Source organism: Vigna unguiculata, chromosome 6 (assembly GCF_004118075.2).
Source record: "Vigna unguiculata cultivar IT97K-499-35 chromosome 6, ASM411807v1, whole genome shotgun sequence".
Classification (NCBI taxonomy): Eukaryota; Viridiplantae; Streptophyta; class Magnoliopsida; order Fabales; family Fabaceae; genus Vigna; species Vigna unguiculata.
In genome coordinates, this window is record NC_040284.1 from 28,388,378 (window position 1) to 28,405,349 (window position 16,972).

A 16,972-nucleotide genomic window follows, 5' to 3' on the forward strand; every position below is an offset into this window, starting at 1 on the left:
ATAAAAATATAAGACAAGTAATAAAAAAAATAATTGTGTTGGTGTTATTTAAATTAATTAATTAGATTTTAAAAATTACCTATAGTTTTAATTTAGTATTTGTAAGAAAAATGAAATCATAGTTAATTTATAATACCATAACAATTGAAATTTCTTTTATTATATTTTGCAGGCATATATGCAAAATGTCTAATTAATATAGAAATAGCAGAGAGGACAAGTTGGTTGGGTTATTTAAAAGCTTCAAACCAAACTTAATCTTATGAATAAGGATAATATTATTTTTGAAACTATAAATTCTCCGTGTTATGAGTAGCGAAAAGTCACGCGCTGCAAAAAGACTAAGATACGTATAAAGCTAGTTCAAAGCAAAGCATATGTATGAACCTGAGTTTTGAGCATGTTTGATAGTATAGGAAACTTTAATATTATTAACTTGATTTGGGTAGTGTATTGTATGCCCCATCGGTTTATTGGTCATGTCCAGTCCTCGGGTCCATCGAATAAAGATGGGAGGGCTCGTATATAAAATATATCCATTGGTCGAACGGTTTCACGGATAAAATGTATAGGACCACCGGTCAATCGGTTTCACAAATGAACCACGTATTATATCGTAAGGAACCATCGGTCGATCGGTCGAACAAACGAACCACGTTAAGGGCCATTAGCCTATCGGTATCACAAACGAACAACATATTAACTTATAAAGAACAATCGGTCGATCGGCCTATATATATTAATTACGCTTAACTCCACAAAGGATCATCGGTCGTTCGGTCCCACACGAACAAACGTCTTAACTTATAAAGGACAATAATTTGATTAGCCACCAAGTCGATCGGCCGGTCAATCTCATAAGTGATTCGTGTAGCGCTTTATATATAACCATCAGTCGATCAGTTATAAACGAATTATTCACTTGTTAACATCAGGAGATAACCAACCTAGTCAAGCGGCCATCGGTCACACGGCCAAACAACACCAGTAAATCGGAATAATTAACGTTAAATAAGTCAGTAATCTTGATTAGAGGATCATTGGACTGTAATTAAGGAACCCTAATCACAGGCCCACACCGGAAACTATAAATAGGGCCCAAAGGTAGGTTGGTGAGGATCTTTAAATTGCATTTATTACGGCAGTTATACTGATACACCGATCGGTCCAGTAACTGACTTAAGCATAGGAGCCTTTTAGACAGGTACCTCGGTCGTCTGCCCAACCGATCGAACGAGGAAGTGGATTTATTGGAGAAGGAGTTATTGCAGTTGCGAGGAGAGGAGATTTCGAGAAAAGGAATAAGATCGAAGAGGCTCTTAGCTCTTGGTCCCTACACCCGAAACAGATATATAACCTAAAAATTCAACCTAACTGTAATAAACGTAATTTAAATTCAATTCAACCTATTAAAATGTAGTTAATTATACTTCTCTAAGTTTGAGACTAGTTATCTTTTTGATAATTACATTGATGGTTTGTAGGATTTGTATTTATACTAATACATTTTATTTTCATTATTTTTGTCTATATATAAAGACACGACTTCCACTATTATGTTTATGGTCAAACTCGGTCAGCGGGAAGTGTAAAGACTGAAGACCACTATTTTCACAAATTAAGGAAGAGCAGTAACTAAAATTAAGCATATAAATTAGAGTGCTAAGTTAGACAAGAAAGAATGCATAATTTTAATTTGCAGGAGTATTGTTTAGAATTTGTGAATGTTAATCAATATTATATTTATTAAAAATATTAATTAATACATAAATACATATAGGCCATGAGCAACAGATAGGACGAGCCCACTTAGGAATGTTTTGCAGGATGTAGTCAGTGCCCAGATAGTATTTTAATATCAAGACACAAACAAAATGTAATCAACTATCCATCTATTTATCCACAAAAGTATATTAATTAATCCTAAAGTGCAAAAAATAGGAGCAGCAATTTCTGAGGTGATTAAGTGTGATGCGTGCTTAAATAACAAAAACAACAGAAATTTAGCCATTTGTAATAGTAATTTTGGCACCATCTTAACATTGTAATTACCATTAACCATTTCAACCTATCCCCACACTCACTCACACAAAAGCATTTTAAATTCAAATATTACCCGTCACGTCTTTTACTTGTTGAAAAAACTTAGTATATTGTCTTGCTTTGAATGCATCTCATGCCAACTTCCCACATAAAATCTAACTAATTGGAGAACAATAGGTAGCACCACATTCAAAAAGGCAAAAAAGAGTAACTCATACATGTGAATAAAATAAAAATCACAATTAAAGATCATTGATTAATAAACATAACGTTTAGTAACAACACCCCCACTTTTACGTTTTAAGGTTTTAAGAGTAGGGAGAAGCAAAAGAACCGGTCACGGGCAAAGCGTTGCAATAACAAAAGAAAAACACATTGCTCTCAACTCTCTTATTCAGGCTGAGTTAGTGTTTTTTTTTTTTATCTGAGTTTCATCATAATTTGCAAATAGAGATGGCGAAATCGACCAAAGATTCGACGTCGTATCCACCGATAAAGGCAGAGCAATACCTACACAGCCCCGTTCACTACGCGGTGGCGATTCGCGACCACGCTAAACTTTCCAGAATAATTTCTTCACTTCCCCGGGTTCCCGATCCTGCCCGAGTCATCACTGAGTCCGACTCCCTCGCTCACGAGCGACTCGCGGAAAAAATCTCCGCCGTGCTCGACCGCCGCGACGTCCCGTTCCGCGAGACGCCTCTCCACCTTGCTGTCCGCCTCAACGACATCGTCGCCGCGAAAGCCCTTGCTTCCGCCGGAGCCGACATCTCCCTCCACAACGGCGCTGGCTGGAACCCGCTCCAGGAAGCGATTTGCCGGCGCGCCTCCGATGTCGCGCACCTCCTTGCTAGACTCCACCACCGCGCCGCATGGGCGAAGTGGCGGCGACGCCTGCCGCGACTTGTTGCCGCGCTCCGCCGCATGCGCGACTTCTACATGGAGATCTCGTTTCACTTCGAGAGCTCCGTGATCCCCTTCGTCGGGAAAATCGCCCCCTCCGATACGTATAAAATCTGGAAGCGCGACGGCAACCTCCGCGCTGACACCACCCTCGCCGGCTTCGACGGCCTCAAAATCCACCGCGCAGACCAGAGCTTCCTCTTCCTTGGCGACGGCGACGGCAAAGGCAGCATCCCCGCCGGTTCGCTCCTCGTGCTCAACCGCGACGATAGAAAAATCCTAGACGCGTTCGAGAATGCCGGAGCTCCGATGAGCGATTCTGATGCGGCGGGCTTTTGCTCGCAGAGCAGCGTCTACCGGCCGGGGATGGATGTAACAAAAGCAGAGTTAGTTGGTAGAACCAATTGGAGAAGACAAGAGAAGATGGAAAACGTCGGAGAGTGGAAAGCCAGGGTTTACGAAGTGCATAACGTTTTTTTCAGTTTCCGGTCACGAAAAGTTGCTGTCGGTGGATCTGACGTGGCCGGGAGCGAGCAGGTTTTGCCATTGGAGCTGGACGAAGACGAAGACGGTTTTCTCGTTGCGGAAAATCCGAGTTTTGGAATCCCAGCGGCTTCTAATAGCAATGACGATAAGAGAAGACATAGTAGTTTTGTTCGAGAAGAACGAGAGTGGGTCCCGGTGGGGAGAAAAAGCGTGGATTTGCCTTCCATTTCGGTGGCGCCGCCTAGGAAATCTTCCGCCATGGCGCCGCCTAGGAAATCTTCCGCGATGGCCCCGCCTATGCTGGAGCCGCCAATGAAGGAGAAAGAATATTTGAGAAGTTTGCGGCCGGCGGTGTGGCTGACGGAGCAGTTTCCATTGAAGACGGAAGAGTTGTTGCCATTGTTGGACATTCTGGCGAACAAGGTGAAGGCGGTACGGCGGCTGCGGGAGTTGCTGACGACAAAGTTCCCGGCGGGCAGTTTTCCGGTGAAGGTACGTGTGGTGGTTGACTATTGACTGTTGTTAGTTTGAATTGTGCGTGTGAGTGTGTGGGACCGCATGAACCGAAAATGATTAATTTGATAATTGTTTTGATTTGATTGATGGATGTGATGTGCGGGTTTTGCGAAAATTCGTGAATGATTTTAATTTGTGATCGACGGTGGTGATGGAAAATGAAAAAGGTCGTGTTTTTAATGTTTTGGTATATGTGGGGCAGGTGGCGATCCCCGTGGTCCCCACAGTGAGGGTGGTGGTCACGTTTACGAAGTTCGTGGACCTGCAACCTCTGGAGCAGTTCTACACGCCGCTCTCGAGTCCTTCGCATTTGCTCAGTGCAGATGATGATGATCTTGATAGTGATCATAATCGGCAGAAATTACTAAGACAGAGTTCATCATCTTCTGGGGGTTCCACGTGGCTGAGACGAAGTACTAGTAGTAGCCAATCCTGGAGTAAACACCAACAGCGATGCTCTTCTGGGGCTCTGGATTCGGATCCTTTTGCCATTCCTGCTGGATATACGTGGACCAACAGTGGGGATGATTCCTCACGGAAAATGAACAAGTCCAACTCCTTCAGAAAATCAAAGTGAAAACACTAATACACCAAGTATCAAGTGTGCACTGATTGGAGTTTTAAGATGAGACAATTCCATGAAATATTTGAACCATTGTAGCAATGTGTCAAAAGCTGTATCCATTATTGTGTAAATATCCCGTATTGTTTTTCATTAATCAACTGGGGGCTTTGGGATAACCGTGTTCATACAGAGGATCCTCAGCATAGCTTTTAGAAGTAAGAACTGAATTACTTGACCAAGTTTTGTTTTGTCTATCATAGTCATCAAATTTGTTATCTTTCATTTTTTGTATTGCAGAGAAATAGATTATACCTTTTTGTCCATGTTTTTTGTTAAAGTACATTTCAAATGGTTATTGCGAATGCAACCATGGCCTTGGACCTGATTTTGGCTAAGTTTCATTGTGGAATTCGTAATTCTCATTTGATTAGATTACGGTTCGTATTTTGTCATTACTTGTCACTATTTTTCATTATTTTTCCGAGTGCTTGTTCGGCGTCAAGTAATTGGTAAGGATGTGAAAGCTACTACTTGTAAGCTGTAACATCATCTTAAACGCACGTGTTAGTGCCCTTATGACGTGAAGCCAGAGTAATGTATGGGGAAGAACATGAATGACAGAGGGTAAATTGAAACTATTGATCATGTTATCCAACAAACACCGCCGTCCTCGTTGGCTCGTTGATGTTACCGATGCGACAAGAATATCTAAGACTCAACATTAAAATTTAACGTTCAACAATAACCGGCAGGGATAGTGAGGAAAATGGTCAAAGACTCGAAGGCACATTAATTAGACTTTATTTACTTTGTCAAAAGTAGCCTTAATCGAGAGCACAAATAAGCATGTAATGCACTGTTGTACAGATGTATAGTGTTGCATAAAAGGACATTGCTTAAGTTTTGCTCTAATGACCAAAACAATTTTCATACATTTCTCAGTAGATAGAGCAAGAAACGTTTGATGTTGGATTGGAGAATGACTAAAGATGAAAGTCACGAAATTGTAATATTTTGACTGCAAATAGCGCCTACAGTGTTGGTTTAGTTACTATCAAATGTACTGCGTATTTTGATTTGGATGAGGCTCCACTGACTTTTACTCTGTCTCCACACTCAAGATTCATTCTCCCTAGACATTAGTACAGATCAAGACATTTCCTGGAATCTTTATTCCTTTTACCCCACTCTTTGGACTAAGCTTTCCCTTTTCTTCTTTAAATTTCTCACTGTAATCTTCAACAACATTTTAAATCCCAATTAATAAACCCCGGGCCCTCAGTAATCCCACAAGGCTATTTCAACAAATCTCACCGGTTTATCTTTTACTCCTTTCAACAAAAGAAAATGCTACCATTACACGAAGTTGATGCTAGAAGCAGTTCAAAGTTTTTATGACCAGATGCTAGCTAATGTTGTTGTGCCCGCAAAGCTCAACAGGGTTCTCTTTTGTTTAATCTCTGATTTTGATGTGTGTTATTTTTCCCACAAATGGCGTATGATAACGCAATGATTGAGTGCTATTATAATAAATTAAGTAGAAGAAACAGGACAAGGGCAATGCATGCCTGGATAGAAGTGGACTAAGGTGGTTCCATCACAATAATAAACGACAAATACCAAATTCACATTGTCTAAAGGATAACTAACTTTCAAAGCTGGCCAAAGTATCACTACAACGTGACAAGGTTGAGAATTAAAAATTAACAAAGATGCATCACAAACTTTGCTTAACCAAGCGGCAATATTCAAATTGGTGAATCGGCAAGTGCTGCTACGAAAACATAAAAGATATATCAGGAAAAGAATAAACAATGTATTGATTCAGCTCTCACTTCTGTTCAGTTTAACTCCTCTTTCTACGCCTAATACCGACAACTGAGTCACACGAGGTACTACCCATGTCTCTGACCATTACTGCATCAAGTTTTCTATTTAATTTTATTATAATTTGCCAAAAATCACATTTGGGTAGATGCTGTAACTGCTATAACTTATTAAATAACATATCACATCTAAAACGTAGAAATTGTGACCAAACATACTATGTAAGGTAAGGTACGGCATGATTCTTGGATCTCCTCTGATTCATGGGCACGTGCCCGATTGATGTTGCAAATACATTATTTTTCAAGGCAAATGCTTTCTTATGTGTGCCCAGGATTATAATATATTCGAGATACTGATTCATCGGTGAAAAAGTTAATTACTAGGCCTCCCTCACGAAGTTTGTTAAGATGTAGCAATGATTTACTGCGCCATTGTTCCCGGTAATGAAAAATGAGGTTCCTAAACAAATCTATAAAAGGTTTAACAATTAATATAGTCTCCTTTTATTGTATCCACGGCACAGAGAGTGAAAGCTGGGGAGCGAAGCACCAAGTTGGGCTGATGATGAATGGGGTGCAATAGTTGTATTGGTGCCATGGAGGATTATGGCACTATATCCCGAAAATACTCCCGCAAGAACAAGAATTTGGGCACCAGTATCGTTTTGTATGTGCTTTCATGGATCTTTTATTTAGAAAAGTCTATAATCACTTGTTGAAATGTCTCTGATCATTTATTTCGAGGTCTAAATAAGTTTTGCTAATGTGATCCTTTTCTTCCAATAATATATTCTTACTTCAGAATGTTTCTTATATCACCTTTCAAATAATTAACATTAACCTCCTCACCTCTCACTTTTCTAATTAAATCTTTAATATAATGCAAGAGTTGTTGAATATGTTTGTTTTAATCTTCATCTATAACTTCCTTTTTACTATGTTTAAAAAGATTAATTTATTCTTTTATTGTATATTAATATACATATTTTTGAAAAATAAAAATTTTAAAATAATTGATCGTAATCTAATTGAAAGTTTGGAGAAATAATTACTAAAAAACTCTAATAATCAAATTATAATTAAAAAGTAGTTATGAAAAAACATATATATTAACTTTTCTTTTCTTTTCATAAAAAATAATATACAAAGATTCATCAAATAAAAAAAATTAACTATTAATAATAATATTTCAATATTAAATGAGACAAAAGAGAAATACAATTGTTAAGCAAAGGATAATATATAAGAAATGAGAGTAAAAATAATAAATTTGTATCTAATTTTTTTTTTCAAAAAAAAAAGATGAAAGCAAATGAGTACAATAGATGAAAAATTAAAAAAACAACAAAAAAGAATATATATATATATATATATATATAAATACTTTATTCTTTATTATATTTAATTTTATGTTTTATTATTTAGCATTAGATTTTATACTTTTTAAAAAGAAATAAAAATATAATTAATTTAATTTTCACCGAATACGTATATGATTTAAAAATTTTAACAAACCTCAAAAAAATTTTAAAATTTTAAAAATGTAAAATCTCTCTGCTCTGTCTCTGCTGTTTGAATTTTTAATTGGGGATTTAGAATTTATGTTTCAAAACAGAATAAAAATTCCCCACGAATAAGAGAAGATATCATATTGTGATTTTCCATTGGGGTTTTAGTCTTAATTAGGGTTCTTGTTTGGAGTTTCTATTATATTAATCAAACTGGATCAGACCCATCATAAATAAGTAATTAAACCTCTTTATTATTTTTTGAATCCAAAACAATAAATTTAAGATCCCAATTTTTCATGCTTAGGAATAGTTATGAAAATTATTATACACATTCTAAAACTGAACAATTATATACACATTCTAAAACTGAACAATGATATTTTGTATCTTACCTGCTGTTTGATTCGATATGAAAAATAATATAAGATACAAAGATATAATATATTCAATTATGAGTTCAAAAGAATTAAGGAATTGTGCATCTGGAATCGATGAACACTGGATCAAAATAATTAAAGAATTGTGCATCTGAAATCAATGAACACTGGATCATGGAAGCGCGTGTGCAGAAGATTAAAAAATGTGTTTCACATGCATCAAAAGCCAATTCAAGGGAGAGGAAATCCAAACAGTTGGGAGGATCCAAATCTACCTTTCATTTCATTCTAGACTATATTAATTTGGACCCCAACAAAATCGGGTGGGAAAATATTATTTTTTATTAATTTATTTAATATTTCCATTAATAAACGGGGAAAGAAACCGTCCAGTGTACATATTTTTTTCCGATATAAGATTTTCCATTCATTAGTTTTAATCCATTTTTCAAAAGAAGAAAAAAAAAAAAACTTCATTGGCAAGAGAATATATCCTAAGTAAAATCACTTAAGACTAGTGGGTTGATATATGTCTTGCGAATCGCTGAATCATTGACTATGGGAGCCCAATATAAAGTGGATCGGTGTCAGAGAGAAAACATTAATCAAAGATTGATAGATTTTTCTTTCAATGTAAATTACTGTTTAGTCTTTTTAAGTAAAGAAACTTTATTTTTTAGTCCAATGTCCCATTCGTTCTGAAAAATATATTTTAGATTCCAGAAAACTAAATCCACAAGAAGTTAACAAAATGTAGAAAGAAATACCCTAAGTTCGGACAACCTCGAAACCTCGTTACAGGATATTACCTCCCCATTAATTTGTTCCTAAAATAGTGCTCTTCTATACTTTTCACCCAAAAAGCAGTATAAAAAAAGTATACCAACGCTACTAAAACCCAGCAACACGACTCCAATGCTTGGTAACAAACAGAATTCTCCAAAAGAACATGCATTGATAATCAAATCATAATTCAAAGATAACAAGCTTAATCAAAGTGTAGGATAACAATACTAAAAAGGGGCCGTGCACTGACAATTGGGTGCAGAGAATATCAGGATTTATTTACAGAAGTTAACATGTATTATGCCTAGTGGGATCCGAAGGTGTTCTCTCCACTGTAAGTCATGTAAAGAAAGCCATCTTGATCCTTATTTTCCTCATAAATAGCAGACATCAGAGCAGCTGCAACACCAAGGAATCAGTACATAATCATTGCTAAAAAGGTAAAAACATCATTCGGCATGACTGGATACTTACCAGTTGAAGGTAGAGTGTTGTTGATGAAAACAAAAATAGCCTTCTCTGCACCGAGCTTAATCCTTTTGCGGACAACATAAACAAATTGGCCAACAGTTAAATCAGCAGGGACAAGGTATCTGCATAATGACAACAACAAGTGAAGCAACTGAGAATCCACTAACGCACAGTATCAGATCAACATGAACGCAGGAACATTGAAAGAAAACTATGTCTGGTCCTCCAATTTTCAAACTTATCTCTAGTTTACACTCTCCAATGTTCAAAATAAACTTAAAAAACTATCGAACTGTATCTCGTAGGTAATTTCACTGTCAAAAGAGATTGTTGGATTAGAAAAAAACAATATTCATATTCGCAGAATGTCCCATTCACAAATCAAATTACCACGACTTCTTCGATTAAGAATGACCTTCAAACTAAAGCAAACCAAATTCATTCTAAAAAATTGAGAGTACTAAGCAATAACCATTCCTGCACATGTTCATAGCCATTCTGGACATGCATTCGCAGAATTTCCATTCATAAATCAAATTACCAACAACTTACGGCTTGGCCAAGGTAAAATAAAATAGATTCATTGTACTACTAAGAATTGTATGAGTTCATCGTTAATTTTTTAAGCATTTCATGTAACAAACATATTTCAAACATTCAAACATGCTTCATATATCCAAATGTGGGAAAACGATTATTAGTAGCATAACATGAAAAAATCATTTACTTCTTCTTATCAATGTCAGGAATGTCAGTTCTGTCAGCTTTCTCCACAATCACCTGCACATATAATTGCCATATTTAAACAAAAGCGCTTCAACAATAAAACATAAACAGAGCATCTACATTGACTACAATCTTACAGGTATTCTATCAGGATATTTCTCTCTAATGCGAGAAGCTTCGGCCTGCCTTCTTTCTGAGAAGTAAAAAAGACCAAACTGTTAGCAAAGTCGAATGAACAAGAATTTCATTCTTCAATTTTAAATTTTTAAAATACAAAAGTGTTTTGAATTCCAAATGATTATAAGAAAACAAAGTCGAATGAACAAGAATTTCATTCTTCAATTTTAAATTTTTAAAATACAAAAGTGTTTTGAATTTCCAATGATTATAAGAAATTGAAGAATACCGAAAGGATGTTGAAGCTTGAAAGAGGTTTTGGCCATGATGAAATCGGAATCTGCAGATTTAAAACAACCCAAAAATTAAAAATTGGGCCACCACCAAAACGAAAGAAGGGAGTAGAGGTGAAGAAAAGGAGAAGAGAATACTAAGAAACGGAAGAAGGTATGTCTCTGTCTGGTTGGGAAGGAGATGGAACAGAAGAAATTAGGGTTTGGCTTTAGTTGCTTATTATGTTCTGTTTGAGTCCAACACGAAAACTCTACTTATACTTTCTGCATACGCCTCGAATCGTCCCTTCACAAGTAAACTTCGCTGGATATATAACCATCGCCAACACATTTACACGTAACAGATTTGTTATCTTTTTAGGTTAGTTTTGTTATATAATATAAAACAGTTTTTATTATATATCGTGTGTGTATATATATATATATATATATATATATATATATATATAAATAAAACCGTTTCAATATTTAGTAGTATTTTAATTTTTTATAAATCTACTTGTAGTATTTTAGTTTATTTTAATTTATTTATTTTGTTTAAGTTTTTTATTAAAAAGTTGTAAATAGATTTTTTTTTAACAAGTTCCAAATTTAAAAAAATGACATGTATTCTTTAATTAGTATTACATAATTAAAGACATGTCACGTTGTAATTCTTTTTTACGTTATAATTTTTTTACGTATCAATTTTCCTAATATGATACGTGACGTTAACACTTATCTAAATTTATATTTAAAATATTTACATATTTTTTTAATATTTTATTTTGTTAAATAATATAAAGTAGTTTTTTATTGTATAATATATATATATATATATATATATATATACAAAAGAAAATCGTTTCAATATTAAGTAATATTTTAGCTTTTTATATGTTTACCTCATATGTTTAACTAGTAATACCAATATAATTAAAGACATGTCATGTCATTATTTGTTTTGTAATTTTTTTTTTATTGACGTGTCATGTTTTAAGTTTCGTAGTATGACACACGTGTCATTAAAATATCACGTTCAAAAGTAACAGATTTACGTTACATTTGTTAGGTTTTATTATATAATTCAAATTAGTGTTTATTTTATATATATATATATATATATATATATATATATATATATATATATATATATATATATATATATATATATATATATATAACGTTCCATAAAGTGACGCATCCACAACATATCTACGTTATTTTTTAGGTTTTGTTACATAATTTAAATTGGTACTTATTATATATTGTATATATATTCAGTAACATTTTAGTTTTTTTATAAGTTTACCTTTTGGTATGAGTTTATGTTTAATTACTTGTGCAAGTTTTTTATTCAAAATTGGAGATACGAATTTATTTCTTTCGTTTTTTTTTTCATGATTAATATTATAAATAAACTTAAAGACATGTTACCTCGTACTTCATCCCTCGTAAAGTATATTTTTTTGTTTATGTATCAAATTTCGTTGTAAAGTATATTTTTGGTTTATGTATCAAGTTTCGTAATTTCGTAATGTGATATGTGGTACTAATAATAACTTTTTTTTCATAAAATGAACATCTACACCTAACATATTTACGTTATCTTTTTTAGGTTTCGATATATAATGTAAAGTAGTTTTTACTATATATTGTATACATAAAGAAAAATCGTTTCAATATTAAGTAGTATTTTAGTTTTTTATATGTCACCTTTGATATTTTAGGTTATGTTTAATTATTTATTTTTCCCACATCTTCTGTGAAAAAGTTGGAGATAAGACATTTTTTTTAACAGGTTACAAATTTTAAAAATTTTCATTAATGTCTTTTAATTAGTATTGCAAAGTTAAAAACATGTCACATAGTTTTTTTTTTTTTTTTTTTGTGTAAAATATATCAAGTGTGAAGTTTAACATTCTTCCATTCTTCCATAAGATGACATATTCACAAATAACATATTTACGTTATATTTTTTTGGGGTTTTGTTATATAATTTAAATTAGTTTTTATTATATATTGTTTGTATACATAAAAACGTTTCAATATTTAGTAATATTTTAGCTTTACATAAGTCTACCCCTCAGTATTTTAGGTTATGTTTAATTACTTATTTTTTCCACATTATTTTTTGTTAAAAAGTTAGAGATAGGACTTTTTCCTTTTTAACAAGTTCCAAATTTTAAAAAATTGAGCGGTCTATGTGATTTTAATTAGTATTAAAAATATAGTTAAAGATATATTATGTCGTAGTTTTTTTTTCTCTAAAATATTTTTTTTTCACGTTTTAAATTTTTTTGACACGTCACACTAACATATTTTTGTTATTTTTTTTTAGGTTTTGTTACATAATGTAAAGTAGTTTTTATTATATATCGTATATATACATAAAATCGTTTCAATATTAAGTAATATTTTAGTTTTTTATAAGTCTACCTGTATTTTAGGTTACGTTTAATTACTTATTTTTGTCCACATTTTTTGTTAAAAAGTTGAAGATAGGAATTTATTTTTTATTTTTCAACAAGTTCCAATTTTTTAAAAAATTGAGTCCATTATATCTTTTCAATCAGTATTACAAAAATAGTTATAGACATATTATATCGTAATTTGTTTTTTCAAAAGATCTTGTTGGTTCATGTGTCAAGTTCCGTAACGTGACACGTAATACTAACAATAACTTACATGTTCAATCTTAACGGATTTAAGTTACTTTTTTATGTTTTTTTATATAGTTATATAATATAAAGTAGTTTTTATTATACAATGTATTTATACAGAAAATCGTTTCAATATTTAGTAATAATTTAGTTTTTTATAAGTCTATCTTTTAGTGTTTTAATTTATGTTTAATTATTTGTTTTGTCCACAATATTTGTTAAAAGATTGGAGCTAGGACTTTATTTTCTTTTTCAACCAATTCCAAATTTTAAAAAATTGAGTGCATCCGGTTTTGTTGATTAGTATTAAAAATATAGTTAAAGACATGTGACTTCGTAGTTTTGTTTTTTTTTTAGATATATTTTTTGGTTCATGTATCAAGTTTCGCAGGGTAACACGTAATAAAACAATGACACATTTACATCATCATTTCTTGATTTTGTTATATAATATGAAATAGTTTTGTATTGTATATTGTATATATACAGAATACCGTTTCAATATTTAGTAGTATTTTAGCTTTTTATAAGTCCACATTTTGGTCTTTTAGTTTATATTTAATTGCTTATTTTGTCCCTATTTTTTTTGTTAAAAGGTTAAAGATAAGACTTTATTTATTTTCTTAACAAGTTCCAAATTTTAAAAAAGTGAGTCTATAATATCTTCTTAATTAGTATTACAAAAATATAATTAAAGATTATCGTGTTGTAAAATATTTTTTTTTCATGTGTCAGGTTTTGTAAAGTAACACATGATATTAACGATAATCTTCTTCAATCAAATGACACATTCCTTATCCCATATCCATTTTTCAGAAAAAAAATTATTCTCATTCTCTCCCCAAACGCAACGGACATCATGTCTCATAAAATAAATTTCATAAATCTTTTTGAACATATTTTTCAAGCTTCAGAACGCCTAATACAAAACATTAAAAATGCATCAATTCAAAATATAAATATATAATTCAGAAAATAGTTTTGGATTCCATTTTTCTCTGTTTTGAACATATCCCCAAAGTCAAAAGTATATATTTCTTATTAGACATTTTGGAGAGCTATTACAAAATTTATAGTTTAGACTTTCTTCTTTCACTATCGGAATACATGTTATAGAACATAAATATTTTTTTTTTCTTTTTTATTACACTTGGCATTTGATTTTATCACATCTATTATGGATTAAGTCTATGACATATATAAGATGAATTTGACATGTTTCTAAATATAGACTATATTAATATGAATTATATTTTATCTTCTAATATAATACATAATAAATGTATATACAATAAAATTATAGCGATCTTTTTCCAATAAAAAAGATAAATATAGTTACTGTATAATTATCTTGATGCCGTGAAGTTATCAATATATAGTAATGTTGTATGTTATACTCAAACTGACTGGTTAGAATGGACGGTGATAATTACTTTTAATCCTGAATTTGTCATTGTGATGTTAAAGTCGTATATATAGAACAAATGGATAAAAAAGAGAGTATATTGTTAAGTTATGAAAGAGATAATAAGGACAATTGTGACTAAAGTAATTAAGTCTCCATATACCACCTTTCAATAGTTGACAAGGCAACATATCCCTTTAGTAAGTAGCAAAGTGTTAATTAACTCTATGGGCTAATTAAGGATAATCTCTTTTTTACTTTGATTGTAATTATTTACCAATACACAAAATAAAAATACTAATGTTTTTGTATTAGTATAAATATTATATTTTATATCGGTTATTTTTTACCTATTATAGTATTTAGTTAAATTTTAACGATAAAAAAGTGAATAACATATTACATCAGTTAATCATTGATATAAAATATATTTTTATTACATTGGCTAACTATACAACTCAATGTGAAATCATTGTAAAAATAACACAAAAATTGATTCCAATTACATCGATTCTTGAAATAATTGATATTACATGTGGTATATGGACATATAACATTAGTTCCTAGTAATAACTGATGTAGTATGTCATATGAGAGAGATACTACATTGGTTATTGCTGAGAATCGATGTTATATGTTCATCAAACCACATATAACTAGAAATAACAAATAAATTTGCCTTTGTAGGTATTGTCCGAATTCGTCTCTGTTTTGACAGAGAATCCCCGCATTAACTGGGTATATGAGTATAAGTATGAGAAATCCTCAACTTTTTCAATTGGTATTGGATATGGGGATGTACATATCCCCGCCATAATACATGTCCCCGTAATATCTCCGCCCTCATTTAAATTATTAAAATATTCACAATTAATTAAGTAACTATATATATATATATATATATATACTTTCTATTTTTTATTTATTCTAATTATTTGGATTGTCATGAAACTCATTCATATCTCTAATATATTTTTCATCTTATATAACCTTTATGTTAAAATGATGTATGTTAATTAAAAAAAATTTATGTCTCACATTTGAATATTTCTATTATTTTTTAATAATTTTATTTATTATATATTTTCCTTTCACATGAGAATGTTTAATACTATCAATTTAAGTATTTAATAGTATAAACATTTCATTTACTAGGTAATATTAAAAAAATATATTATTTACTTATTATTATTCATTTTTGTTTCATTTGAATAACTCTTTTGTTTCGCTAAAATAATTTTCATTCTTTCTCAACCATTGAGTATATATGTTGATATTTGAAAAATTTGCTTAGATCTCTAAAGTATTTTTGATCTTATCATACCCTTAATTATACATTTGTTTTTCTTTGTGCGATTTCTTTCACTACTGTCTCAAATTGTTTCTAAGACACACATTTGTAATTTTTTTAATATTTTTATTTGCTGTTTATTTTCATCTTGTAAAATATTATTTCAATATATTTTATCTAATTATTTTCTAACTCATTATCAATCATAATGTAATTTTTTCACTATAATTGTATAAATAACTTTTATTTACTACAATATAAAAATTTAATGTAATTGTCGTGAATATTTTTTTATAACATCGAACATAAATTGGAGTTCAAAAGATACAAGATCTATGTCAAAAAATTTATTATTATGTTTATTATTTGTTCTTTGCGTCATTTTGATAAAGTGATGTATTATAACTTTTATTAGTTTATAAAAAGGAGATTCATTACAATTTTAAAAAATTGAAGTAAACAAACATTTAAAATATACTTTAATTTGAATATTTGTTTTCCTTTTATATTTTTTTAAAAATATTTTTAAATTGATTCTCATGAAATTTTATTTGGTATTCTAATCTAAAATATAAACAATTATAATTTATTTCAAAGTATTTGATATCAAAGAAACAATTCTCCTCTTAATATTGAATATTTGATAATATTATATTTCCTTTACCATAATTTTTTATTATTTTATAAAAATGAATTAAAATTATTATTGAAGTAGTAAGAAAACGGGTATGGGTATAGGTACGAGATTATACCCGTTACCCGGTAAGGATGGAAATGAGACAAAAGTTTGATATCCATTGAATTTGGATATGAGAATGAAGGTGAATTTTTTCTACAAGAATTTGTATGGGATAGCGAAACCTGTCCCGCGTCCTCCCGTTGTCATTCCTACGTATAACATAATTAATTAATATAACAAATGTTATATGTGGGTTTTTTTAAAATATAATATACATTTTTACATAAATTTCAACATGTAATTAATCAAAAATCCAGATTAGACAGAAAAAC

General features: G+C 31.3%; 2 protein-coding genes across 3 annotated transcripts; one reads left to right on the plus strand and one right to left on the minus strand.

Annotated features, from left to right (window-relative positions):
- The first annotated feature begins 2,279 nt into the window (after positions 1 to 2,279).
- Positions 2,280 to 4,834, plus strand: LOC114186627 (ankyrin repeat domain-containing protein 13C-B-like). Its single transcript, XM_028074590.1, has 2 exons — positions 2,280 to 3,924; positions 4,151 to 4,834. The coding sequence occupies exons 1-2, from the start codon at positions 2,497 to 2,499 to the stop codon at positions 4,523 to 4,525; spliced, it is 1,803 nt and encodes a 600-aa protein (XP_027930391.1). The 5' UTR covers positions 2,280 to 2,496; the 3' UTR covers positions 4,526 to 4,834.
- Positions 4,835 to 9,165: 4,331 nt separating this feature from the next.
- On the minus strand, positions 9,166 to 10,944 carry LOC114187402 (autophagy-related protein 8C-like). 2 transcript variants are annotated; one of them, XM_028075652.1, is made up of 6 exons: positions 10,762 to 10,944; positions 10,620 to 10,670; positions 10,351 to 10,406; positions 10,215 to 10,267; positions 9,491 to 9,609; positions 9,166 to 9,415 (listed from the first exon to the last, which is right to left on the minus strand). In XM_028075652.1, the coding sequence occupies exons 2-6, from the start codon at positions 10,654 to 10,656 to the stop codon at positions 9,321 to 9,323; spliced, it is 360 nt and encodes a 119-aa protein (XP_027931453.1). In that variant the 5' UTR covers positions 10,657 to 10,670; positions 10,762 to 10,944; the 3' UTR covers positions 9,166 to 9,320. The 2 variants fall into 2 exon arrangements, with proteins under 2 accessions (XP_027931453.1, XP_027931454.1); XM_028075653.1 differs by having other exon boundaries at positions 10,620 to 10,912.
- Between the last annotated feature and the right edge of the window lie 6,028 nt (positions 10,945 to 16,972).